Consider the following 24,166-nt stretch of genomic DNA (forward strand, 5'->3'; position numbering starts at 1 on the left):
AAAACCGGGGTAAGACAACCCTGCGGGTGGGCAGCCTTGTTGCCGCGCGGGCGGTCAGTCAGCCCGGCCGTTGGGGAGACCGTTAGTCCGTTAACGGTCCGGACGAGCGCGCGGGAGCAGCGCGCATGCGCGCGCGCGGCGCGGGCTGGGCGGTTGGCGCTGCCTGCGCGCCTCGGCGGGCGGCGAGGACCGAGTCGCGGCGGGGAGAGCGGGCGGCGCCCGGCATGGCTGCGCGGGGGCCGCGCGTCCTGGGCTGGCTGGCGCTGAGCGGGTGCCTGCTGTCCGTGGCGCAGGTAGGAGCGGCGGGCGGGCAGCGTGAGGGGGGCCGCCGCGGCGGTTGCCCCGGCCGGCGCTCGTGTGGCGGCGCGAGGACGAGCCGTTACCTTAGGGCGGGTTTTCTGTGTGGTCCGAGTCAGAGGAGCGCCTGGAGCCGGGGGGGTTCTGTGCTGAGGTAAAAGGTGGCCGGGGCGGTCCGCCTGCTCTCAGCCCGGGTGCCTTTTAGGAAAGCTCTAAAGACTTGCCTTACTTTCTCGGGGACCGTGCTGCGGCGCTGAGGGAGCGCCTGGGGCCCCGCTTCGGGGCTTTCCTCGCCGCGCTGCGCCGCTGCTTTCCGCCCTCGGGTTTGCTTTGCCCTGAAGTAGGGGAAACTTGCGGTGATTACGGACAGTCGGCGAAGTTGGGATTATTTTCAGGGCGAGTGTTTCGGACTTGTGCTGAAACTTAAAAATCCAGTTTTGTGCTCACCGGGTCCTCTCTGAGGTGACTTCCTCGTCTAGGCTTCAGGTGCAGGATGAGGCAGGTGTGAGGAGCCGCATTTCGCAGCGTCTCCCTCGCTCGCATACTCCCGGTCCCTCCCGGCTTGTGTCTGCCGGGCGCGGGCGCCCGGGGTCGGTGCTAGGGGCCGGTGAGCGCTCGGTGTGCTTGGCCCCGAGGAGCGCGTTATGCTTGTGGGACAGCGTACGGGTTTGCTTAGTGCTCGATAGCCCTACCGCTAGCAGAGTTTCTGTAGCGCTGTTCTTCATTCAAATCGGGATTAAACCTGCCTCTTTGAAGAACGGGCTAGGCTTTGCTGCGAGCACAGAACTAAACAGCCTTCAAAGCTGGACGGGATCAGGCGCCTTCTTGGGAATCTGCTAGGAACCTCTCAGAACTGGCATCAGGGAGCACCTGTTTGCTCCGAAGTGTAAAACATTTTCAGTTTGAGCAGAGACGATAAACGGTGCCTCCCGAAAAAACAAAGAGCATAGTAAAGGCAAGATGAGGGATGTATTTTGTTGTTGTTTGTGCAGTGTTTTGAAAAGAGGAGGGCTAGTCCGGCTATCAGGGTAGTGTCCTAAAGCCTCCAGGACCCTTCTGAGTGTAAGTGCACGAAAGCTAGAGGACACTGGTGCATTAGCAATGGGTTCCTGAGGAGTACCTCACACAAGGTTACAGAGAATTCCAGCCCACCTGATGGGTTTTGGACTTCTTTGAATATAGGGGCTGGAAATAGGAGAATGTATTTCTCTGAGTTTGAAGTGTGATGGATGTGTAGTGCTCATGTTAGTCCATGAGCAAAAAAGACCAGTTATTGCATTCCGCCTTAGGTCTTCAGGCACGCAAGGTGAAAAACTGGTAATTTGATCTTTCAATTATTATTTTTCATTGCATGACTCTACAAGGAAAAGTTTCTTTCTGCCTGCCTGCTTCAGGTTGGGGATGTACAAAGGCAATATTTACTTTTATATTGATTTTTCTGAAGTAAAATTAGTTCTCAATATGCTTTTGGGTCAGAAAAGGGGTTTTCTGCTTTGGGGAGGATCTGTCTTACCGGTTGTGCTCCTGCTTTGCTGGCCTTGACTGTTTGCTAGAGAAGATACTTTATTAGATAACTGCAGTTTGACAAGTACCAGCAATACCTCATCTGGGATATGCTGACTACTGTCACTAGCACTCTCACTAACACTCCTAGCCTGTGGCAAATGTGAGGTGGCATGCACTAGTCTGGGTCTAATTCACTGACATTTAAGTTAATGTGCGTTACCTCATGCGTGCTGCTGGCTGCAGACAGTTACTGCAGCTTGTCTGCTGGTTAGTGGCTTGTTAAAACGTAGTGATCTGATCATGTATCAGACTTGCAGCCCTGTACTTAAGAAAACAGCATCTTTCAGTCTGTTTGCTTTTGAAAACTGTACTCTAGGAATGACAGTGATGTTGCTGTCGCAATTTAGACCTAGCTCCAGAGGTCCCAGTTGAAACAGGACACCATTCTGCTAAGCAGTGAACAGTCAGCATGTCCCTGGAGACAATCTTTGTCTATAGACAGAATGAACAATGCAAAAGTTTGTTCAGCTCATAGGTGAGGTGGGTGGGAGTGACTGAAGGGCACATTTTGCTGGTATCGGCAAAAACTCCCAATAAAAGGCTTGCTGTCCCGAGATAGATGTGTTGAGGATGCTCAAGGTAGAGTTCAGTGCTGAGCCTGATCTTAAGACACTGTGCAACTCAGCTATGAGAGACTTTCTCTAGGCAGTGTTACTATGTATTAATGCATGCTAATGACATGCTACTGTTGTTTTTCTTTTTTTTTAAAAAAAAAGGCCAGGAAAAGTGTGTTAAAATAACACTATGCAGGTAAAAGGGACCTAGGAACCTAAATATGATCAGGTAATAGAACTGAAATTTGTCTTACCAAACAGTAATATGCTTCTAGTTCTGCATGTGTGTCCTACTCATTTCATGGGAAAAACAGATTTCCCTGATCACAGAACATGTGTTTTGGAGGCAGTGTATGCATGTTCTCCACTTGTTTGCTGGTTATGTAACTCTTCTGTCCCAAACCTATCTGTTCAGTGCTGGGCTAAACAATTTTTTGCAGCCACCAAGAAAATACAGTGACAACTGAGTTGCTTTCCCTTTGTGTAATAGCTTTGACCAGGGTGCTTGCTTGTCTTCCACACTGGTAATCAGATGCTTTTGTAGGTATTCCCTTTGTCATGTTACTTAGCATCGTTAACTTGGTGTCTTTACTGAAGCCTGTAGATAAGACTCATTGAATGAAAAGCAAATCCTACTTAAGATCCACTGTATCCTTCCCTAGCATTTTTAAGGTTAGAGTCCTCTTTGAACTGAGGAAGCAACGTGGAGCTTTCAATGGGGCCCCTTTTTCGTTCTTAATAAAAACGGGTGGTGTGTGGTTAGCCAGCTTTATTCTGCAAAGTCTTTGTTGCTAACTGTTAGCAGGTAATATGTTGCTCCCCAGGAGTGTTTTTTTTTTTAAAAAAACAAAAAACAAAAAACCCCCCTCAAACAAACACCCCCCCCCCCAAATTCTCTGTAAATCTTTGCTCCTGGCAAACTCAGCAGCAAGGTGATAATAGTTTAACGCTAGTGCTGGCTTGGCAGCTATGGCCAGTGCTGAGAGACACAGAAGCCAAGACCTCACCTGCCCATTGCTCATCCCTTCTCTGTCCACCTCAAGGAGATTTGGAAATGTCTGCTGCCTTTTCCTGTGTTCATGAATCTGGTGTCTGGACTGACTGACTAGTGCTCCAAATTCTTACCTGATCCGAAGAAAAGATAAGTCTGGCCTCTGGCTTATTGCAGTACAGGCTGTCGGACACCTCCTTTCTGTCTCTAATTGATTACTAAGTGCACTTAAAAGAAATGGCTGCGAGTACCATAGTGGAGTGAGGAAAACAGTGCTATTCAGGATAAATGAGGCTCTGTGTTTTCCTTAGCTTCCTTTCTTTTCGTATGGCTTCCTCTCCTTGGCTCCATGCATTCTTCCTTACTAGAACAGTCCAGGAGTATTCATGCAGCCCTTCAGCTGAAGAGATGTCTGCTCCGCATGGGAGAAGCAGTTGAACATGACACTTTCTTGTTAGTATGCAGTTATAGTTGTGGTTAAGATTGATCTGTGAATGACAACTGGACAGTCATTGCAGATGAATGAAATACCTTTAAGGTGAAGTTGTAGAGGCTTAAAGTAGAACTGATCCATAAAATACTTTGTTCTTATGATGATGTGGTTGCTGGGCAACTTATCTCTTAGTGAGCCAGCTAGTCTTTTCTTTCTTTCTTTCTTTTTTTTTTTTTTTTTTAAAGAAAAAGTAGAAGCTGTGCCTGGTGTTTTTTGCAGTGATAAGATTTTCTTTTTCTTTATAAATTTCTAAAGTTACCTTCCACTGGAAATCATGATTATGGCAAAAGCCAGTGAAATTATGCTAATAACCTGGTTCATCTTGCCATTGAGCAAAACGCACTCTAAATGTGGGGAACCTTAATCAGTGCTATTAATGATAGAAGATGATGATATAATTCAAGGTGATAGATCATTAGGTAATAACCTTCTGGAGAGGTTTAATAAGCTTTTGCTTCCTTAAGCAGCTGTTGTCTAGTGTCTATCTCCTGAAAACTTTTGGACCTGTCGGCCAAATCATAGTTTGGCAGGGCAGTTTCTGTATGAGGCTTGTCTGGATTTTGTGACAACAAGCAGCTGGAGCAAGGAGAGGAGAGCCTGTTATTCCACTGCCCCCCTCCCCCCCTTTGGACAGCACTCTGTCAGTTTGCAAACTTTGGAAGAGATGCCCAGCTGTAGAGGAGAAGGTGGAGCTTGCATCATTGGGATGCTAAAATCATAGAATGGTTGAGGGAAGGGACGTTTGGAGATCATCTAGTCCCACCCACCTACTTAAGCAGGGTCACCTAGAGCACCTTGCCCAGGACCCCATCTAGATGGCTTTTGAGTATCTCTAAGGATGGAGATTCCACAACCTCTCTGGGCAGCCTCTTCCAGTGCTCAGTCACCCTCACAGTTGGAAAAAAAATTTTTTTTTCTTAAATTCAAATGGAACTTCCCTTGTTTCAGTTTGTGCCCTGTGTTTCAGTTTGTGCCCATTGCCTCTTGTCCTGTCACTGGGCACCACCGAAGACTGTCTTCATTGCAGCCTTCCTTCAGATATTTATACACATTGATAAAATTCCCTGAGCTTCTTTTCTTCAGGCTGAACAATCTCAGCTCTTCTCAGCCTTTCCTCATGTGATAGATGTTCCAGCCCCTTAATCATTTTAGTAGCCCTTCGCTGGACTTGCTCCAGCAGGTCCATCTCTCTCTTATACTAGGAAGCCCAGAACTGGATGCAGCTCTCCAAGTGTGGCCTCAGCAGTGCTGAGTCAAGGAGAAGGATCACCTCCCTTGACCTGCTGGCAACGCTCTTTCTAATGCTGCCCAGGATACTGTTGGCCTTCTTGCTGCAAGGGCAGATTGCTGGCCCATGTTCAGCTTGTTCACCAGGATCACCAAGTTCTTCTCTGCAAAGCTGCTTTTCAGCAGATCAGTCCCTGGCCTGTTCTGGTGTGTGGGGTTGTTTTTCCCTAGGGGCAGAACTTTGTGCTTCCCTTTGAACTTAATGAGGTTTCTCTCTGCCTGTTTCTCCAGCCTGTTGAAGTCCCTCTAAATGGCAACACAGCCCTCTGGTGTATCAGTCACTCCTTCCAATTTTTTACCATCAGTAACCTTGTTGAGGGTGCACTCTTCCCCATCATCCAGATCATTAGTAAGTTGAACAGAATCATTAGGTGAACTAACAACATGACACAGACCTCCAGGAGATGAGAATTCATTAGTTCTTGGTTCACGGAACTAGTTTCTTCAAGCCATAGTCATTAGAGACCTGAGATCATAGCATAATTCAGGTTTTTTTTTCCACATGTAACAAGTTGTTCTTGTTAGATGACACCAATATTTTAAACTCAAGTTCACCTGAACAGATCTTGTGGCTTTAGAGGGCTTGTTTCTTGTTTCATATGATGTTGAGGCATTTACAGGTGTTTGGGAGAATTTGCTGTGGGAAGAACTCATGTTTTGATTCACTTCTTGCAAGTCTATTCATGTAACTTCTTCTCTAACTATAGAGACAGTCTCCAGTACTGCTTAGAGATGGCATTGTTGTGCAAGTATATAAATAAAGAGATTTCCAACACATGTGCCCTTTTATTTCTTGGAACCTAGCCACTAATTTTCTTAACAAAAGACAGAATGTTCTCAAGCTCCCCATGGTACTATATGCAAAGAGTAATCCACTTTATTTGCCTATGGGTCCATCTAGGTAATTAGTAGGGATTAACTGGGGAAAATAGACACTCCACTATCAGTTTTCAGAGAAACTCTGTAGGATTATGCTTGTTGGAGCCATATCTCTCTGATTACTTTTTTGATTGTTTTATTTCCCAATGTTTGATTGCTTTTTTCCTTTCCTTAATTGTTTCCAGAATATTTTTTCATCTTAGAGTGACTCCTTTGCAGTACTGAACTGGGTGTATTTTCCTTTGAGGTTATCCTGTTGAAATAAAACTGCCCAAAGCTCTGCCTGTACCTCACTTAGGCAGTGGACAGTTTGAGTTGTTCAGCTGTTTATTGTGTGCATTCAAAGCAGTCCAAATTGGTCCAGTTATCCAGAAGGAGGGGAGACTTTTGCCATGCTCAAGTTGAGCATTGTCTATAAAGACTGCAGGGCCTGGCAGGCAAGAGCAAGAGAGCAGAGGCCGAGATGCCGTGCAGGGGAGCGACGAGCAGCCAGGCAGGTGTCAGAGGCCACACGGAGGGCTGCCAAAGGTACGGAATGGCTTCTGTAAGAGGAAGGGTTAGGGAAGAATTCCTGTGGAAAGAAACAGTTTGGAACAGGGCATGATAAAAGTCTACAAAATCATGAGTGGCAAGGAGAAGGTAAGTGGATGTGCGGACTGTACACCTTCTCATTTGGCACAAGAATTGGGAGGGAGGAGAGCTGTTTACTGAAGCTAATGGGGCCAGGTTCAACATGCAGCAAAAGGAAGCTTTTCTTCATGCCCTTATGTAAGTAATTACTAACAGGCAAACTACAGCAGGCTCAGAAAACTCCCCCAAGATGAAAATAATTGAAGAATGGGAAGTACTGTGTGTGTGTGTTGTGTTTCTGCTGTTTCTGAAGCATCTACTTCTGGTCGTTGATAGAAACAGGACACTGAACTAAATGGAGCTTGGTCTGAGCCATGTTTCTGTTACCTTAAGAACATCCTAGTGAACAGAGGGGGTCTGGGCAGTTTGCCACTGCTCAGAGTCACTGAGTTGGGAGAAACCATATGGGGAAGCAGCAGCCTGTCTGTGTGAAATCAGAATGGTCAGGAGAGTTGGGTATAAACTTTTTTTCTTTTCCTATACTGGCTGACCTTGTCACTATTTCTTTTAAGAATAAAAATGCTGAGTTAATTACCCTAGTGTGTATTCTAACAACACCTGGTTTCTTGAATTTAAATCCTGTCCTTTTGGGGAAAGTCTTAACACAAATATCTCAAGATTGTAATCAGGTCATAACCTGTTTTCTGCGGGCTTTCCCCCTCATCAGGCTGATTCTGATGACATCGTTACCATGGAGGAGCAGATTTATCTTCTCTTGGAAGCCAAAGTTCAGTGTGAACTGAATATTACTGCCCAGCTGCAGGAGGGAGGTAAGCTGCCAGATTAAGTGACTCTTCTAATTCTTATTCTTTCCCCTGAGAATTTTAAGATATCAAATCTTTCAAATTTATCAGCTAACACAAAGGGTAAAGGAACTGACAATGGAAAGCTCTAGCTTTCCATATTCAGCGCTTGCTTAGGGACTTTGTTACTGCATGTGTGTGAATGCAAATAAGAATGTTTATTTTTTTCTCATATCTTCAACAGAAGAGATGGTTCTTCACCCTATGCTTCTGTGAATTGCAAACTGTGCAATTTCTTTAGCTTAGTGGTGTAGTTATTACTTGAATTCTTTGATGTGTCAGAGGTGTGTCCTTGCTGTCGTACGCCTGTTTTCCGTGCAGCTGTGGGAGACTTAAATTCTTTGGCATGTTTTTTTGGTTGCTGTTATGAGGGTGTGTGCTTAAATCTTGGGAATTTTTAGTCCGTGTCTGAACTAGAAAAAGAAACCCCCAATGCCCTGGAAATCTCATTAAAAATTTTAATTTTCCCTGGCTTTACTAGAGCTGTCCAAAAGGATGCAATTCAGCTAGTAAGGAACACTCTGGAACTGTAACATATAGGGACTGGAAAGAAGTAGAATTTCCTCCCACTCTCTGACAATTAGTGCAGGGCAGCTCAAGTATTTCTTGCCTACACTATTCTGCATTTGTAGGTTTCTATCTTGGTTCAGTGTTCATAGAGTAGCTGCTCAAGTCACCAGTTTACAGCCCAGGATGGCCCATGGGGGGCCCATGTCAGGTGCTACATTAGCAGCTAAGATACACGCAGCTGAGATGTCCTTGTAGATGGCATGGGGAACCTCTGAGAGATTGGCAGCACGGCCCAAACTGATCTCACTGCTCCTGCTGTTACACTAATGCTTTTTGAAAACCTTAATTTGAAGCTCGTTCTCAGATGTCTGTACAGCACAACTACCCTTTGTACAAAACACCACCCCTACTACATACCCTTTCCTGAAGGGTTGAGGAGACTGAACATTTGGTGAAGTTTTCCATTATCCAAAGTGTCAGGTAATTGCTGAGGGTAGTTGTGCTATATGACAGCAGTTATATAGTGTTCTTTCCTCTCTTTGTCAGTTGTGTAGTGATTTCATTTTACAAGTTCTCCAGTCTTCCCAGAGTTTTCTTGGTTTGTGTAGGAATTGAGTTACCAAGTTCCTTGATTTATTTCTTTTTTTTCCCCCCATCACTCAAATTACCTTACTATAATGTTGATTTCACCAGCCAAAATATGGATTAAAGAAATTATTTCCTTGCCCATGTTGTTCTACAGTCCTGCCCTGGCAAGGAAATTGCATGTCAGCATTTTCTACAAGCCTGGTGTCTTACAGTGTGCTTCAGCATTTTTCAAAATACTGAGAAACATTTGGGATTTACTAGAACAAAGATTCATGCTGAAGACTTGAGATACGGAGCAAAAGGATTTGGGGGAGAGAATAAAGTATGCTTAGTCTTGATCAACTTAGTTTTGATATTCATTTGGTTTCAGTTAATTAAGAAAACATGATTGCCAGAGGTAACAATACATATGTTAACAAAGTTTAATACTAACCACAGTAATTCTGCAATAAATCGTATTACCCATGTGAACCACAATGACACCACTAGTAACACTAGCAGTATTTCAGAATTTTTATTTTTTGCCTTTTTCCGGAAGGATGAATGACCAGGAAGACAGCTATGTTCCTGTTCCACTCTTACCATTTCTAAATGATACTGCTTAAAAAAAAGACAAGTTATTTGTCTTTGTCCTGGCACATGGGAAACATTGGGAGAGGAAATATTAATGGTGTTAATTTAGAGGAGATTAGCAAATCATTAGCCAGTTTGTCATGCACAGAAGGTCACTTGACTTTTTGTGGTTGTGCCAAATAATTAATATAAACAGCTCATGTGTGAAACAACTGTGATAAATGAACTACTTGTTGAAACCTGTGCCTGCTGAGGGAATTACAGGTAAAAATGATATGAAAAAAATCAAACTATTTATGCATAAGCATAGCAATGTGTAAACTTGTTTGCCAAATGACAGCATAGCAGAGATAATGAACTAGAATTTCACTTTTAAGTGCTAATGTGGATCAAAGATGTGTTTCTGTAAGTCTTTTCTTAGGAAAAAAAATTAACTGCGTAAGTGCTATCCTAGTTAGTGATTCTTTTTTTTTAAGGTGGTATACCTTTGAAGACATTCTTTTCAGGACAGTTGTTTTCCTCAAACTTGCATTGGTAACTATCTCTCCAGCTCTTCTTTTTTGTGCATAGATATTTCTAAGTCTTGCTTTCTTGTTGTATTTTTGTAGCAGTGACTGTCTGTAGGACCTGAAATACAAGAAGCTCCAGCGGGTTTTCTCTCTATTACATGAAAAAACACAAGAATGCTGAACTAACTTCTGATTACACTCAAGTGTATTTCATTCATAAAATTCATTCACTTCCTTTATTCATTCAGAAAAGTCCTCTGACCTGTGTTCAAATAACAGGGTGTTTATTTGAGAAGAATATGAAGCTTGTCTCTTTCAATTTTTAGAGAACTTGGCTGTTCAGGGTCAAGTGTGGTTTCATTTTTCTGTGATGCATAGCTCAGCATTGACAGCATAAAGACAAAACACCACCATACAAATGAATGTATTTTTTTCACCTCAGATCAAATCAAAGATGCCTGTTTTACCCATTGATTTAATGAGAATATCTGAATAGATTAAGGAGAGCAGGAGATAAAGGTGTCTTTATAGGACAGAGAAAAACAATTTTGTGATGGGAGAAGTCAAACCTGGACGATGTCACACTTGTGAGGAAATAGATTAAAAGAAGGAGGCACAGTAAAGTTGAATGTGAAGATTAGTTGCACAGATTAGTTACAGCGAGAGCCTGCAGAAAACTGGCAGTTCACTTGCTCTGCAGCATTTCCTTTATTAGCACTCCCCTGTATAGCACAATCTTGACAAATGCTATGCTGATGACACCAACTGGGAGTTGTGGAATCACTGATGTTGGAAGGGACCTCTGGATAGCTGAACCTCTAGTCCAACCTCCCTGCTCAGAGCAGGGTCACCTAGAGCAGGTTGCTCAGGGCTGGGTTTTGAGTCTCTCCGACGATGGAGACTCCACAGCCTCTCTGGGTAACCTGTTCCAGTGTTTGTCACCTTCAGAGTAAAAAAAGTTTCTTATGTTTGAAAGAACTTCTGTATTTCAATTTGTACCCATTGCCTCTTCTGCTTTCACCAGATACCACAGAAAAATCTGGCTCTGTCGTCTTTACTCCCTATCGGGTATTCATGCACAATGATAAGATTCCCTGTCTCATGCCCTGAGCCTTCTCTTCTTGAGGCTAAATGATCCCAGCTCTCTCAGCCTCTCCTTGTATGTCAGATACATCACTTAATCATTTTAGTGGCCCTAATCTGAAATATTTTGACTCTTAGGTAACAAATTTGAACTGAGCATAAATGCATGGTAAAGCAAGATGCATCAGAAAGGCTTGTGTCTTGCACACTCTTATTGTCTGTTTCTGCCCTTTTGTCAGAAGGAAACTGCTTTCCAGAATGGGACGGCCTCATCTGTTGGCCAAGAGGATCTGTGGGAAAAACGTTAGCTGTTCCATGCCCTCCTTATGTATATGATTTCAATCACAAAGGTATGGTTCCTGTAATTCTGGACTTCACAAGTGGAGTGAAGGACCTAACTGAACTAACAAAGCTTTTGGATTTTTTCCTTTCAGGAGTGGCTTTCAGACACTGTAGCCTCAATGGAACGTGGGATTTTGTGCACAGCTTAAACAGAACATGGGCCAATTATTCTGAATGCCTTAACTCCTTACAGCCAGAAATCAGCTCAAGAAAGGTATTGAATTTTCTCAGATACTGATAAAGCTGCAGAGGTTAGATAGGAAATGCACACAATATGATGTCTGTTCTTTTTTATTTTTTTTACGTCTTTCCTTATGCTGTTAGTGTGACTGACTTTATTGCATAAGTGAATGTGTTGATGGGAAAACAGTGGTTTTTCAAATCACAAACTATTGAAGAAACTTTGCTAACATAATGTAGAAGTGAGGGAAATGGGGAGTACAATGAGCTTAAAGATAAGCCTTATTCACTCTGAAATGCTTCTCACTACCACAAAATGGATTTAAACACAAACACTAGCATTCACTGAAAAATCTTCAGTTTCTGTGACTGTCAGCAAGAAGTCTCTTGTAATTGCAATGTAAAGCCTTCAAAGGCTGCTTCCCTGATGGCTCACAGCACCAGAGAGCAAGCTTAAAAAATAATCCTATGATATTTTCTTGAAGGCAAAATCTTTTTAATCTAATACTGGCAGTATGAGGCACCCCGATATGTGAATTCTGCATGCTTTGGACTAGCACTTCTGCATAGCTATCTGTTGTGTAAGTCTACTGTAAAGGGAGTTAAAGCAGATGTATAACCTGCCAAATAAAATGTATTTTAAGAGCTCCTTGCTTTTTAAAGGAATCCGGTTTGGTAGGGACCATGTGACTTCTGGTGCAGCACTTGTGGAAATGGTCCTGTTTTCTCTTTCAGAGAGAGTTCTTTGATCGCCTCTATGTAATGTATACTGTGGGATACTCCATTTCCTTCACTTCACTGGCAGTGGCCATTTTAATCATTGGCTACTTCAGGTAAGTGAGTCAGTCCCAGCTGTAGAGTTGCATTTCTCCTTTTCCTTTGTGTTTAAAAAAAAAGAAAAAAGAAAAAAAAAAAAGACATATCCTTTCCTATGGGAGTTAAATGCTTGATCCTTTTTGTGTCTGAGATGCCAATAGGATACTCTGTGTTTGGAGTAGTATGTGTATGGAGTAGTTCACTGCAGACACTAATTTTTCTCTTTCTTGAAATACTGTTATAAAAGAATATTTTTAGTCTGTTCAATCTGCCAGTAGCAAGGGTTTGTTACTCTTGTCTTCAGAACTGTGTATGGTGAGAGAAATGTGTATAAAAATGAGCTGGATATTTTTCCAAGATTATTGGTGTATTTCACAAAAATGTAATTTTGATATGGCAGTATGGACTTGTCCACTGAAGTTACTGCATCCTATTGTGAAGAGGGAGGTGTTCAGTATTCCTGAGCTTTAGATATTTTTTTTTTGAACTGGGAAAAAGAAAAAACCCATAAAGCAGAAACTGTGAACAGCATCCCACATTCATGAGGCTACTCTTCTTCTTCAGATAACACTGAAAACTTCTGCTCTTCAGTAGCTGTATTGTGAATATCCCCACTTGCAGAAGGTGAAACTGTAAACACTTCCTTGTGTTTTCAAACCTGGAAATGTCAGCAACCAGGCTGTAATAAATCCACGCTTCAGAGGCTGTCAAAATCAGGCTGGTATATATAAATGTTTTGCAATCATGTTACACTAGCAGATAAATGGTGAGGGAGCTGAGGGACTAGAGCTAATAAAGTTACGTCTGTCTCCTTGGCTAGGCATAAATGGCTGTAGGCTTTGTTCTGAACGCTCTGAGGTGGAGGTGATCCATGACCACTCTGAAGCTGTTGAGACCTGTTTGTATAACGCTGAAGCATCTTGCTGCTCATCAGTGCCGTGTTAGCACAACTGCGTTGCTTCCTGACTGCTGCCTGGGCCTACCTGCATCTGCATGGTGTTGGTACAGCATTCTTAGGTGCCAGAATACCTCACTGAGTGGTATACAGGACCTTGTTTTGGGTGTGTGGATTCCCTCTGTGATGTTTTGAGAAAATTAAATGGCTCAGAATGAGTCTAGAACGGTTAGTGCTCTGAAAAGTTGATGCATAAAGTTAACATGTGTGTTCTGAGGTCTGAAATTCTACCTTCCAGGGTCCCTAGTGTTGGATAGAGAGAGGCATCTTTGTTCTTTTTGCATTGTCATCTCTGAAACTTCTCCAGAGCATACTGTGCTGGGGAGAATTGAGTTGTGTTCAAACCTGTGCTGAAGACAGTGCCCAGACTCCCCCTCCTCTTGGTGAACTTGCACAGTGCAGAAGAAATTCATGGGTGCTGGTCCAGAGCAAGAACAAATATGTTTCTGGGCATGTTCCCTAGTAAACTGTGCAGAAAGGAACAAGCTCTGTTTATGCTTAGCACTGATAAGATACAAGTTAATCTCTGCTGAAAACTCGTGGGATCAGGTGTAGTGCAATGCTAATACAGAGTCTTAGTATCTTTAGAGTCTTTAGTGATCTTGGGGTGCTGGTTGACCTGATTCAAGCTTCCCCAGAGTGCACTATACTGATTTTTATCCTTACTGGCCTAAAGCTCAGGCCTTTTCTAGAGGGTTGTGCATAGGAAATTTCCATATTCTAGCCTCTGTTTCAAGGGCTATTCTTTATTTTATCGTCAGTGGATAAAACAAGACAATTGTGGATGAGCACAAAAAAAATCTGCTTCAAGGCAGCTGGGGAACTCTCTTCAAAGTACAGGTCTTAGGCAATTGCTGAGGGATTAACTGCCTGAGTTTTGCCTACATCTGACTTTAGGTGCTTCAGCGGGCTTCAGGCAGAGGAGATCCCAGCCACCAATCCAATCCAGAAAGTCTCCAGATCCCTAAGGCTTGCTGGGAAGGAGTCCCTCAGTCTCCTCTGAGGGACTGTAATCATAAACTGTTAAGACAGAGCAAGGTGGACTGGAATCCAGAGCAAATGAAAACATCTGGCAGATCCTATTACTTCCCTCTACAGTGAACAGAAGTGAGTCTTTTCCAGAGCAGAGTGGTTCCCCAGTCAGTGGAAAGAGCTGAGCCTAAAGCAGGTAGCGTGCATGTCCTGTTCTGCAGGTTAGAGGTGTCTGTCTCTCTGCTGACTGGATGTGGAGCTGTAGCAGGTGTGTTAAGTAAACTGGATGCCTGCCCCCACCCCTCCACCCAGGCCATGGACCTAAATTTTGGTGAAGCTGTCTATAAGCTAGCACCTTGATCCAGAAGCGCACTTGATCCTTAAATTAAAGAGAACAGCCTTCATTTATAGCAGGAGTGGGGTAGAGGAATGATAGTAGCAAAAATATCAGTCAACCAGCTGATTGCGTAAACAAGGCTTCTTGAGTGCTGCTGCTTGCCTTGTGCTGTTTCACGATGGCTCCCTGTAGATGCATCAGAAGCAGTAGTTTTGAGTGCAGCTGTGCATTCATTCAGGGGAAGCTCATCCACAAGAACGGGTAGCTTCTACTCTAATGAGAAGCTACAGCAGGGTGCTTTTCTATCCTCACTGTCAGGTTGTTATCAGTCTCCCAATGGACCATCGTTAGTGGTATTGACTCTTCAGGAAGCTTAAATGAGTTGATTCAGTTAGACCGACCCCAATAGTCATGAATTCTTGGTAGTTTTCACTGAGAATGAATCTTGTTTTTTTGATCTGCTGGTGACAGTAAGGCTCTACTTCCTTGCTTTAAATTTTCAGACCACCTTACCCTTGGCATCAGCAAAGCCAGTGGGAATGACACAGTAGTTGTCACGTATTCACTTAAAATGTGAGCAAATGAGGGTTTTTGGAGGAACAGCAGGGAATTAGGCAGCAATTTTCCATTCCAGTTGAATGGAGCGTGCAGATTCAGTAGCTTCCAGGCCAAAATACAATTTTGTATCTGAAATAGTCAGTAGAAGCAGTTTCAGAATGGGAAACTTAATATCTTGGCCTTTAGATCCAAATTTGTGACAGTGCAGCTGTTTGCCTTTGAAAGGGAGACTAAAGTTTTGGGGTGAGCAACAGTGGGAGGTGAGTGGGAAGTTGAGTTTTCCATGCGCAGTTTTACAACCTCCTGGTAAAGCAGATGCAGATGTGACAATCTGAAGCTAGTTTTTGCAAGCTCCCCTACTGAAAAGTTAACAAATGCCTTGTGGTCTTTGAGGTATTCTGAGCACTTACCCAGAACTTAGAAGCTGCATAGTTTTTGCTCTAAAGGTTTTGCTCTTAAAAGAGGGAACAGCTATATTTGCATGGTCTCTGTGTGGGCCATGAGCTCTGGCATTCAATACAGAGGGGCTGGAGTTGTTGGTTAGTCTTGCCCTCGCTGGACTCCATGGCAATCTTGTTAGACAAATCTTGCTCTGCAGATCACCTTTGCACTTCAAACAGCTTCTGCTTTCTGTCTTAACAGAATTCTGATAAAAATGAGGAGGTTATTTACAGAGAGATCAGCAAAACAGAGCTGACTCTAAATCACTTTAGCCAAAGCCACCAGCATGATAGCCCATAATTATGAGAGACTGCAAGTCAGCCTTGCTGGAGGACCTTCTTTATTTTGCCATTTAAATCTCATTCTTCTTACTGGAATTTTATCAAGAATTCCTCAATTCCAGGTTTTGCAAATGTCCTTGGAAGTATTTGTTCCTTCTCTTTTTAATAGGTTTTTCTTTAACAGACTTTCTTCCCACAGGCGGCTGCACTGCACCAGGAATTACATCCACATGCACTTGTTTGTCTCCTTCATGCTAAGAGCTGTCAGCATCTTTATCAAGGACAAAGTAGTGCATGCTCACCTAGGGATCAAAGAGCTGGACTCCCTACTGGCAAGTGATCTTCGAAGCATTGCAATAGCTCCTTCTGTGGACAAGTCACGATATGTAAGCACTATTTATTGTTGGTGTTAATGAGCATGTTAGCTAAGTTTGTGTGTTAAGCTTTGAAAAGTGGATGGAAATGTAAGGGAAATTAAATCAGGCTTTCAGGCAGTGTAAATCCATGGTGGAGAACTTGGTCTGTTTGGAAATGAGATGAAGATTCTGTGAAGCATCTCTATCATCTGGGCTCTGAAGTCCCACTTCTGAAAGTGAGGCAAGGGTTTTAAGCTGTAAGAGTTGCGTTCCTATAGCTAGCATGCATTTTCCAAGGGTTTTAGATAATGAAGGCAAGAACCAGTGCCTAGTGAGATGTTTTTCAAAAGCATATAGATGACAGCATTGAATCAGTCTGGTACTTCTGAAAATTTTCCTTAGATTCCCTTGCCTCCATCTAAACGTCAAGATGAGAAAAGTGTTGCTTAGGAACCATACTTGAAAATTACCCCCCCCAAATGTCACTGCTTCCCAGCCTGTGCTTGTCAACAATGGACTTGTAGTAGTGAGGATGAGACAGTCTCTGTATTGCTTATTTGTGAGTTGCCCTCCTGATGTGACTTTCTGTGCTCAAGTGAAACCTGGTGTTGCAGCAGCAGGTTGCTGGAGGCTGCACTGGCACAGCAGTTGTGAGGCTACGGGCAAAGCTTGTGTAGAACCCACCTGCACAGTGCCTTTTAGGGCTGAGCTGCTGCGTCTTTGCAAGCTTTCATTTGGCCCTCCACTTCTGAAGATACAAGAATACTAATACGTGGGGGCTTTGTTCCTTTAAATGCTACTGTACGTAAGACGTGGAAATCTCTCAGTAGAGCACTGGTGATGCAAAGGCGGGTTGTTTGTATTCTGTCTTGCTAACTCATTATAGTTTTGCTTGACAGGTTGGGTGCAAGATTGCTGTAGTGACGTTCATTTACTTCTTGGCCACCAACTACTACTGGATCCTGGTGGAAGGCCTCTACTTACACAGCCTAATCTTTGTTGCTTTCTTTTCGGACAGCAAGTACCTCTGGGGCTTTACCTTGATAGGCTGGGGTAAGGCACCTGGGTTTCTCTTACGCCTTTTTTGAGGCAGAGATGGCTTTGGGAATGCACCCTCTTTGGGTTTCAGTGCATGAAACTTACAGCATGGCTGGCCCAGTTACATTATCATCTGTCACTGGTTTCCTGCATGGCCTTCTGCATGTTAGCTAGCATCTCTGACTCACCCTGTGAAATGGTCAGAGTCCTACGTCTTGAATTTGTGGGATGTTGAGATCAGAAACACATCCTTCCCAGCCCTAGCACAGGGTAAGGATAGACTTTGAGAACTCTGTAAATTAAGCTAAGAACATGTGCTTTTAAGTGACTGGAAATGTCCTGTCCTCAGTCCTTCATTGGTGAAGCCTGTCTCCTTAGATCACTTTGTGTCCTATTTTTGTCTCGCCATTCACACTTCATACTTTAAGTGATTTTGAAGCAAGATGCTGTAAATAGAGGCTTTCTTATAACAAGTACCTCTGGGAAAATGTCTGCATCAGTAGGTGCATATGAATGTACTGCAGTCCATAGTCCTGTTTCAGGGAATTGTAGCCTGCCTTTGGAGGGAGGTGGATGTAGTAAGTGATTAGTCCTTTCTCTTACAAGCTGACAGAATCCCATTCGTTTTTAAAGGTTTGGTCACTTCAGTTAATTCACGCTTGGGCAGGCTTTTTAGCATGTTCTTCTAGCCATCGTATTGTGATCTTGCTTGTAATTCATGATCTCTGTATTTGAATTATAGAAATGCTTGATTTGTACTTTCATGGAGGAAGAAGGGAATGTTTCTGGCTTTGATAGTTTGTGTACTCAGTCACGGCTCTACATAACATTCATTTACTGTTCCCAGTTTAGAGGGGAAAACAGTATTTTTTTTTCCCCATGTCAAGTAGGATGCTTTTTTAGGAAAAACTCTAAGGTAGTGTCTAAATGGAGTTTACTTGATATTTCTTGCATTGAAAATGAGTAGAAAAGTAAGTTTTCCATGCTGTAAGAAATTCTGATGCTTCAAACCTTGACTTCTGTTTTTTTTGTTGTTTTTTTGTTTGAGCTGGCAGTCTTTATGTTGTTGTTGTTGCAAGAGTCTGTCTTGCTTTTTGATCAAAATATTGATACTACTGAACCAAGAGGTCTGAACTGACCTGAAACATCTGGTTTGGAAAAACTTACTCTTTTAAGCTGCATCTTTCTCTACTTCAGCATCGCTTCTGAGAAACAAGAGTTCAAATAACTGAGGTCTTTTTTGATACAGACCAAGTAGTCTAATCCGATGGCTTTTTTCATCACGTGATCATCCACAGGCATGTGACTATCTCGGCATGGGCTGTGATTCTCCAGAAGAGAGAGACTGCTGCTCTGTGGGAAATAGAGTGGGCAGGCAGACCTAAGGCCTGTTGAGCAATGAGTAAAGGAAGAAGTGTATTCTTGTCAAATAGTTGCAATGAGATAAATATCCAGGATCAACATGGAGCTAGTGGCTGTGTGAAGATTTAGAGCATGCTTTTTGTCCTGTTTATGGGTGTTTACCTCTAAAAGAACAGTTGTTTAAACCAGCCTCTGAGGATGAAATCAAAGCAAGAGAGGTTTCTGTTTGACTTTTATTCCACATCACTGTTTTGCTGGATTTTTAACTGGGACCCATAGTTCTCTTTCCTTAGGCAAGAGCAACAGCTAGTGAGCAGCTGTAATTAAAGAGTAATTTCTTTGTGTGGTGAACTCCAAAGCGGTGTGCATGCAGGTCCTGTTTGTGTTGTCCTGTAGCATCCCTGTATAGCACAGTGAAGGCTAATGGAGGATGCACAGCTGACGTAAGGGCTTTGGAGACTCTGGACACCCTGTTTGCAAACACAACTGAGCACAAGCCCAGCAAATCCGAGGAGTCTGATTTGCAGTGCCTGTGCAGAGCAACTGCACTGCATGGGAATAACACTTCTGGCTCCATCATTGGACCTGGTGTCCAGTAGTTGTGAGGCCACTCCAAGCTCTATGGACCCGACTTTCAGAGGAGGCTTGTAGAGTAACATACTCCTCGAGCATCCTCAGGAAGGTGCCTGCTGTCCGGTGACCAATGAGATCAGTGAAGTTTTTTCTGACTGTCCTCCCCCTCCCTCTCTCATAGGTGTGAACAGATTGCTTCACTTGCTGAACATTCTCGTTAGTTCCTTGATAAGCCGTCCGTGGTGAACTCAGCTGGCAAATGTTTTGTTCTGTTAAATAGTCATGTGTGACACAGGAGCAATGTTTCTGGTCTCAGTGTTACAGCATCCCCAGGAAAATGAAGGATTCTTCTCTTACCCTTCATTCCCTAGTGCCCATCTCTACTCAGTTCCTTTCTACTCTCCTGCCATTTTCTGTTTGCAGTCTACTACTACACTGATTTTGAAGGTATTGCTTGGGATGAATGAATCTGGGAACACTTGTTCCAAGGACAAACATTCAGGCATCACTAGAAATCAGAAAGGATCTGCCTTCTCTGCCACTGCAAAAGGTTCGACAGGACTCAATGTGATGAAGTGGGGCTTATGATATATCTAGCCTGTACAAAGGAGATAGTTTCTAAGAATGTGCAGGCTTTCAATGAGACTAGAAAGCATATTTCTTGGAAGAGTGAAGCTGTTGTAGAGATAAGCTTTGTCCCTTTAAAGCTTAGATACTTTTTCTTTTAAAAAGTGCTGAAGAACTCAGTTTAGTGAAGTACCATATTGCTGCCAATAATTCCTATATCTCTGTGTATGGATTCAAGTGCAGTCGTGTAACTGTGGTGCCATTTTCATTAACTCAGGGGAGGAAGTAATTTTCAGTAGAACTCTAACTTCCATTGCAACTCTACTCTAGCTACATCTGTGCAAATGTATTGCTCTCCTGAGTGTTTCTCATTAATCAGAGTTTTCCTATTTATTGCATCTCAGAAATCAGAGCTTTTTGAGCTGATAAGATTATGAAACAGAAGTATTCTCCAAACTGCTGCATTTTCCTGGCCAGTATTCATTTACACTGTTAGTGTTCAGTGTTCAGAGACATTGCTTCTCACTATGGCCTGTATGATCCATCCATGTACAGTTAGCTAGCATGTAGTTCCATTCTTCTCGCTCATGCCATTAATGCATGAAGTAAAGGTTGGAGCTTTATGCGAAACATGTACAAGCCTTGCTCTGACTAAAGAGCTCCTCTGCCAGTGGGAGGGGTAAATGTAAGTTTCTATGAAAACTGGAAAGTTAGGTAGCTTTGCATCTCTTAATGAGGTAACAAATATTCTTCCTTCTTTCAAAGATGTTGCAGCTGAAATTTTTCATATTCATTTTGCTGAAGTCAACAGCAAAAATTGCCATTAAACTTAATGGGAGCACCATGGCATGTTATGTTTGTCCCTGACTGTTGTTAACCATGATTTAAGTGGGTCCTTGTTCTTTCAGAACCAAACTGGTGTGACCAGTTTACCTTGCATACTGGCAAAGAGCTGGGAAGCTTTGTGATTTCTGTGTTGGGCTAGGTGGGCTAAAACCACATAAGCATTTTCTTTAACATGATTAAACGGTGAAACTGGAGTCTGAGAGCTGATGAATATGCTCACCAGCATCACTGATTTTTTTTTTTTTCCCCCCCCCCCCCACTAGGTAAGATTTGTTCCATGGAAATCTGTGCTCAAATTTTCAGAAGTAGCTATACTTTAGGACTGAACCTGGCTTGATCTGAAAATGCCAGTTTTTAATTTTCCTGTTGAATATTGCATTTGGCTTACTGATAGTAGCTTTATTTCTTGACAGTCTGAACTTTTGTTAAAATAGCTGCTGTCCATTAAGACAGGCACTAAAGTTTCTTTTCCATCTACTTAGTTGTCACCCTGCAGATGACCCTGTTCTAACAGCTATCCATTGACTCTCTTGTATAACAGGATTTCCAGCTGTCTTTGTTGTGGCCTGGGCAGTGGCTCGTGCGATAGTAGCAGATGCGAGGTAAGCAAAAAAAGGAGGAAGGAGATTTGGTTTGCTGTTGCTAGAAGCAGTTGGACTTGTTTCCATCTTTCCATTTCTGCGTACTTTGTCTAGCACCTGCTCTCATTCATACCTACCAAAATTGTTACCTTAATCCAAAAGGTGTAACTTGATTTATTGGCTTAGTGATGGAAACTCGAATGGAAAATAAAAAATAACACGTGTCTTTGGATAATTCGGTTGTGTTTATTGCAGGGAAGCACAGTTTGTGACGGTCACGATTTTCTTTAACGTCCATTTGGAAAGTTAACTTCAATGTTATATGGCTGAAGAAAAGATAATCCCAGAAGGATAGGTGGTCAGAAACCTGCCCCTAAGTAAACAACCGTTCTTGGGCCTTTCGTACCTGGGGAAGCATTGTTCTGAGGGCCTTGCTGCTGTTCATGAGTTCTTCTTGGGATCTTTTCTTAAGGATTTGAAACTGCTGTTGGCAGCAGGAATGGGTATAACATGTCAGCACCGATGGATGGGCTACTTGGGGCTTCCTCTGCTAGATGTGATGTATTCTACAGTGAGTTATGACTGAGTTGGGCAGTGTTGGAATAATCTCTCCATCCTTCTGCTTCATGAGTTGCTATGCTGATAAGCTGCTGTTACCCTAGGAGTACTTACTGACCTGCCGGTGGGCACATCGTTACAGGACTAATGGGTGGTGGTGGTGGAAATCCCTCTTTGCAGAAGGAAGAGAACTCTGACCTGATGAGTGTTGGTCTGAATGGATTGTTTGCATCATATGATTCCCCAAGTTATTGCAGATGGCTCACCATTCACTAGTGTGATAGTATGTTGTGTAGGTGCTATGGATGGATGCTGTTAACTTATTCTCAAAAGGGTCCCAAACAGATCTCAAGTGCCCCCCTTCCCCCTGGTCCCATGACATGAGGGTTCAGGCTAGTGCTGAACATTCTTGAAAATCCTCCAGTCAAAAACTAAGAAAATGAGATGAACTGGTGCCCAGCGTGCATGGTCTTCACCAACATCAACTCTGTCCCTAGGAAGCCTTTCATAGTGGCAGACTGTGTACTTCCAGCCCTGGAGCACACCCTGCATGTGAACAAATCCAGTATATTGTATGCTGCAGGATGTGATTATGGATCTCGAAACCCACCTCATTCACTTACACCAAGGTTGCGTTTTTGTGTTGGTGTCAGTAAATTTATGGTGTCAGCCTGCAAGTGGTGCTAGATTTGCTAAGATTTGCTCCACTGTAATTTTGTGGAACTTGAGTTAAGTGATTTAATGATTTTCTCGTAATTGTTTTGGACAATGAATTGAACTGTCTTTTCTGTTTAAGAATCAGTTCTACATACCTTTGATTCCAAGGATACAAAAGTATCCATGTGGGATGTCTGAAATGAGAAGGGGAGACCCAGGCACTGGAAGGGAGAGGTAGGAACTTGACAGGGCATGGGATATTGAAGCAGTTCAGGCGTTTGCTTTCTTGCTCAGTGGAACAGCAGACTGGAACCAAAGATAATGCTTCTTTGAGAGATTTCCAGGTTAAAAGGATTGTGTTGAAATCTTTAAAGGGGAGAAATCCAAAACCAACAGGCATTTTCTGTGGCTGTAAATTAGTCCTGTGACTAGCCATCATGACCAGCGTTTATTGAACTGCTATCGATCCCCAGCCCTAATGTCTGAGGGAGGTTTCCAAGCTTCCCCCGCCCCTCCTTCTTTCGTTCTAGGCTTGCGGTGTGCCTTATGGCTAAAACATCCTAAGTACCAGGACTTGAAAACTAAATGTTTGCCCGCAGTGTAGTCATCTGTCCACCTTGTTTTTTTCTCTTGACTTGTCGTTAATGTTAGAATTGCTAAATAATCATTAGACTGTCAAGGCAGCTGTTTTTCAGGTGCAGTTAATACTGCAAGGATTTACAAGGTATGATATTATACCATTCCCTGCTTTAACATGCAGGAAATGATTCTTTCCTTTTCTCCTGCATATAAATGGCCATGGCTGCTTTTCGTGGGATGCCATTACTACCAAAAGTTTTCAGGCAATAGCAGTGGTTCAGTGCAGTTTATTACCAGATATCAATTTTATGATTCATAGGTGCATGCTGAGGACCCAGTGCTGGATGTGTTTCCTTACTCCCAGGAGTCTTGCAATGAAGTGTACTTGGACAAATAGGATTGTTGTGACTCCTAAGGACTTTGAATTACTGGAGTATGTCCAGATAATTGTCTGAAAATGTTGGCTAAGGGTCTCGGCTCATCTCTCTGCTGCTCTGACCAAGGAATCTGTAGCTGATTCTCTCAAACTCTAGAGTAAAGGCAGACCCCACAAAATCCCAGCCACTGTTCCTAGGAGGATCTGCAGCATTGTGATTAGGGAGGTGAGAAAGGGATGCTTCCCTTCCCCAGCTGTAGGAATGCAGCTGAAATGCTCAGCTCTGTGGTCAGTAGGGAGGGTCTCCAGGAGAAGATTCAGAGTGCTGACTCTTCTGCTAAGTGCTCCAGAAAAGATACTTTTCTCCTTTTGACCATTGGTTATGTAGGGGGCCTGTGGAAATGGCTGTCCTTATCTTAGCAGTGGGCATGGATGCTGTCTGCTCTGAGCAGCCTGTTACGCCTTCCTCTTTATTCCAGTGTCTTGAGAAAAGGCAGTCTAATACTATATTTTCCTCTCCTCTCCTCTAGCCTCCTGCCTAAGGAAATGGCACCCTTATCCCAGCTTTACCAATTTACAGGCTTTAAGAACAGGTTGTGCTTAGGAAAGCACTGCATTAGGGCTATCAAAGGAAGAGAGTTCATGTAAGCCTCACTTGCCTTATTGGGTTGGGGTGTGTAAAAAGGACTCTCAATACTGAGCTCCTTTGCAAGGGAGGTTTGGGGCAATTGTTACATAGTGTGGTTATTATACTGCCCATGGAGAAAAGATTGCATCTGATCACTCTGTTTCTAGCTACTAGCTACCTGGCCAGAGGGGTAGGAAGAAGGACTGCCTTTCTGGTCGGTGCCCCCAAGAGTCCTGAGATCAGGACAAATGGGTCTCTGAAAACCTAGTGTGTAGAAGAGGAGTCCTGTGTTTCTCTAGCTAACCCCTTTCTTGGAGGCTTGTCAGATTTTGACAATGTCATAATATGAGGGAACCTTGAAAGGTGACAAAACTCTGGCTTCACCATAGCATATGCAAGC

At 43.2% G+C, this 24,166-nt stretch overlaps 1 protein-coding gene across 4 annotated transcripts in view; it reads left to right on the plus strand.

The window, feature by feature from the left end:
• PTH2R (parathyroid hormone 2 receptor) overlaps positions 1-24,166 on the plus strand; it is a 124,201-nt gene that overhangs the window by 87,873 nt on the left and 12,162 nt on the right. The window contains exons 1-8 of one of the 4 annotated variants that reach the window (XM_026116404.2): positions 118-293; positions 7,365-7,467; positions 11,003-11,113; positions 11,198-11,319; positions 12,021-12,118; positions 15,845-16,031; positions 16,901-17,054; positions 20,929-20,989. In XM_026116404.2, the coding sequence (XP_025972189.2) occupies positions 126-293; positions 7,365-7,467; positions 11,003-11,113; positions 11,198-11,319; positions 12,021-12,118; positions 15,845-16,031; positions 16,901-17,054; positions 20,929-20,989 (1,004 nt within the window). In that variant the 5' untranslated portion in view covers positions 118-125. Of the gene's footprint in view, positions 1-117; positions 294-1,328; positions 1,615-5,835; positions 6,707-7,364; positions 7,468-11,002; positions 11,114-11,197; positions 11,320-12,020; positions 12,119-15,844; positions 16,032-16,900; positions 17,055-20,928; positions 20,990-24,166 lie in introns of those variants that run through there. The other 3 variants (XM_026116319.2, XM_026116481.2, XM_064515322.1) reach the window with 3 other exon arrangements.

The sequence above is a fragment of the Dromaius novaehollandiae genome, chromosome 7 (genome assembly GCF_036370855.1).
Source record: "Dromaius novaehollandiae isolate bDroNov1 chromosome 7, bDroNov1.hap1, whole genome shotgun sequence".
Taxonomy (NCBI): Eukaryota; Metazoa; Chordata; class Aves; order Casuariiformes; family Dromaiidae; genus Dromaius; species Dromaius novaehollandiae.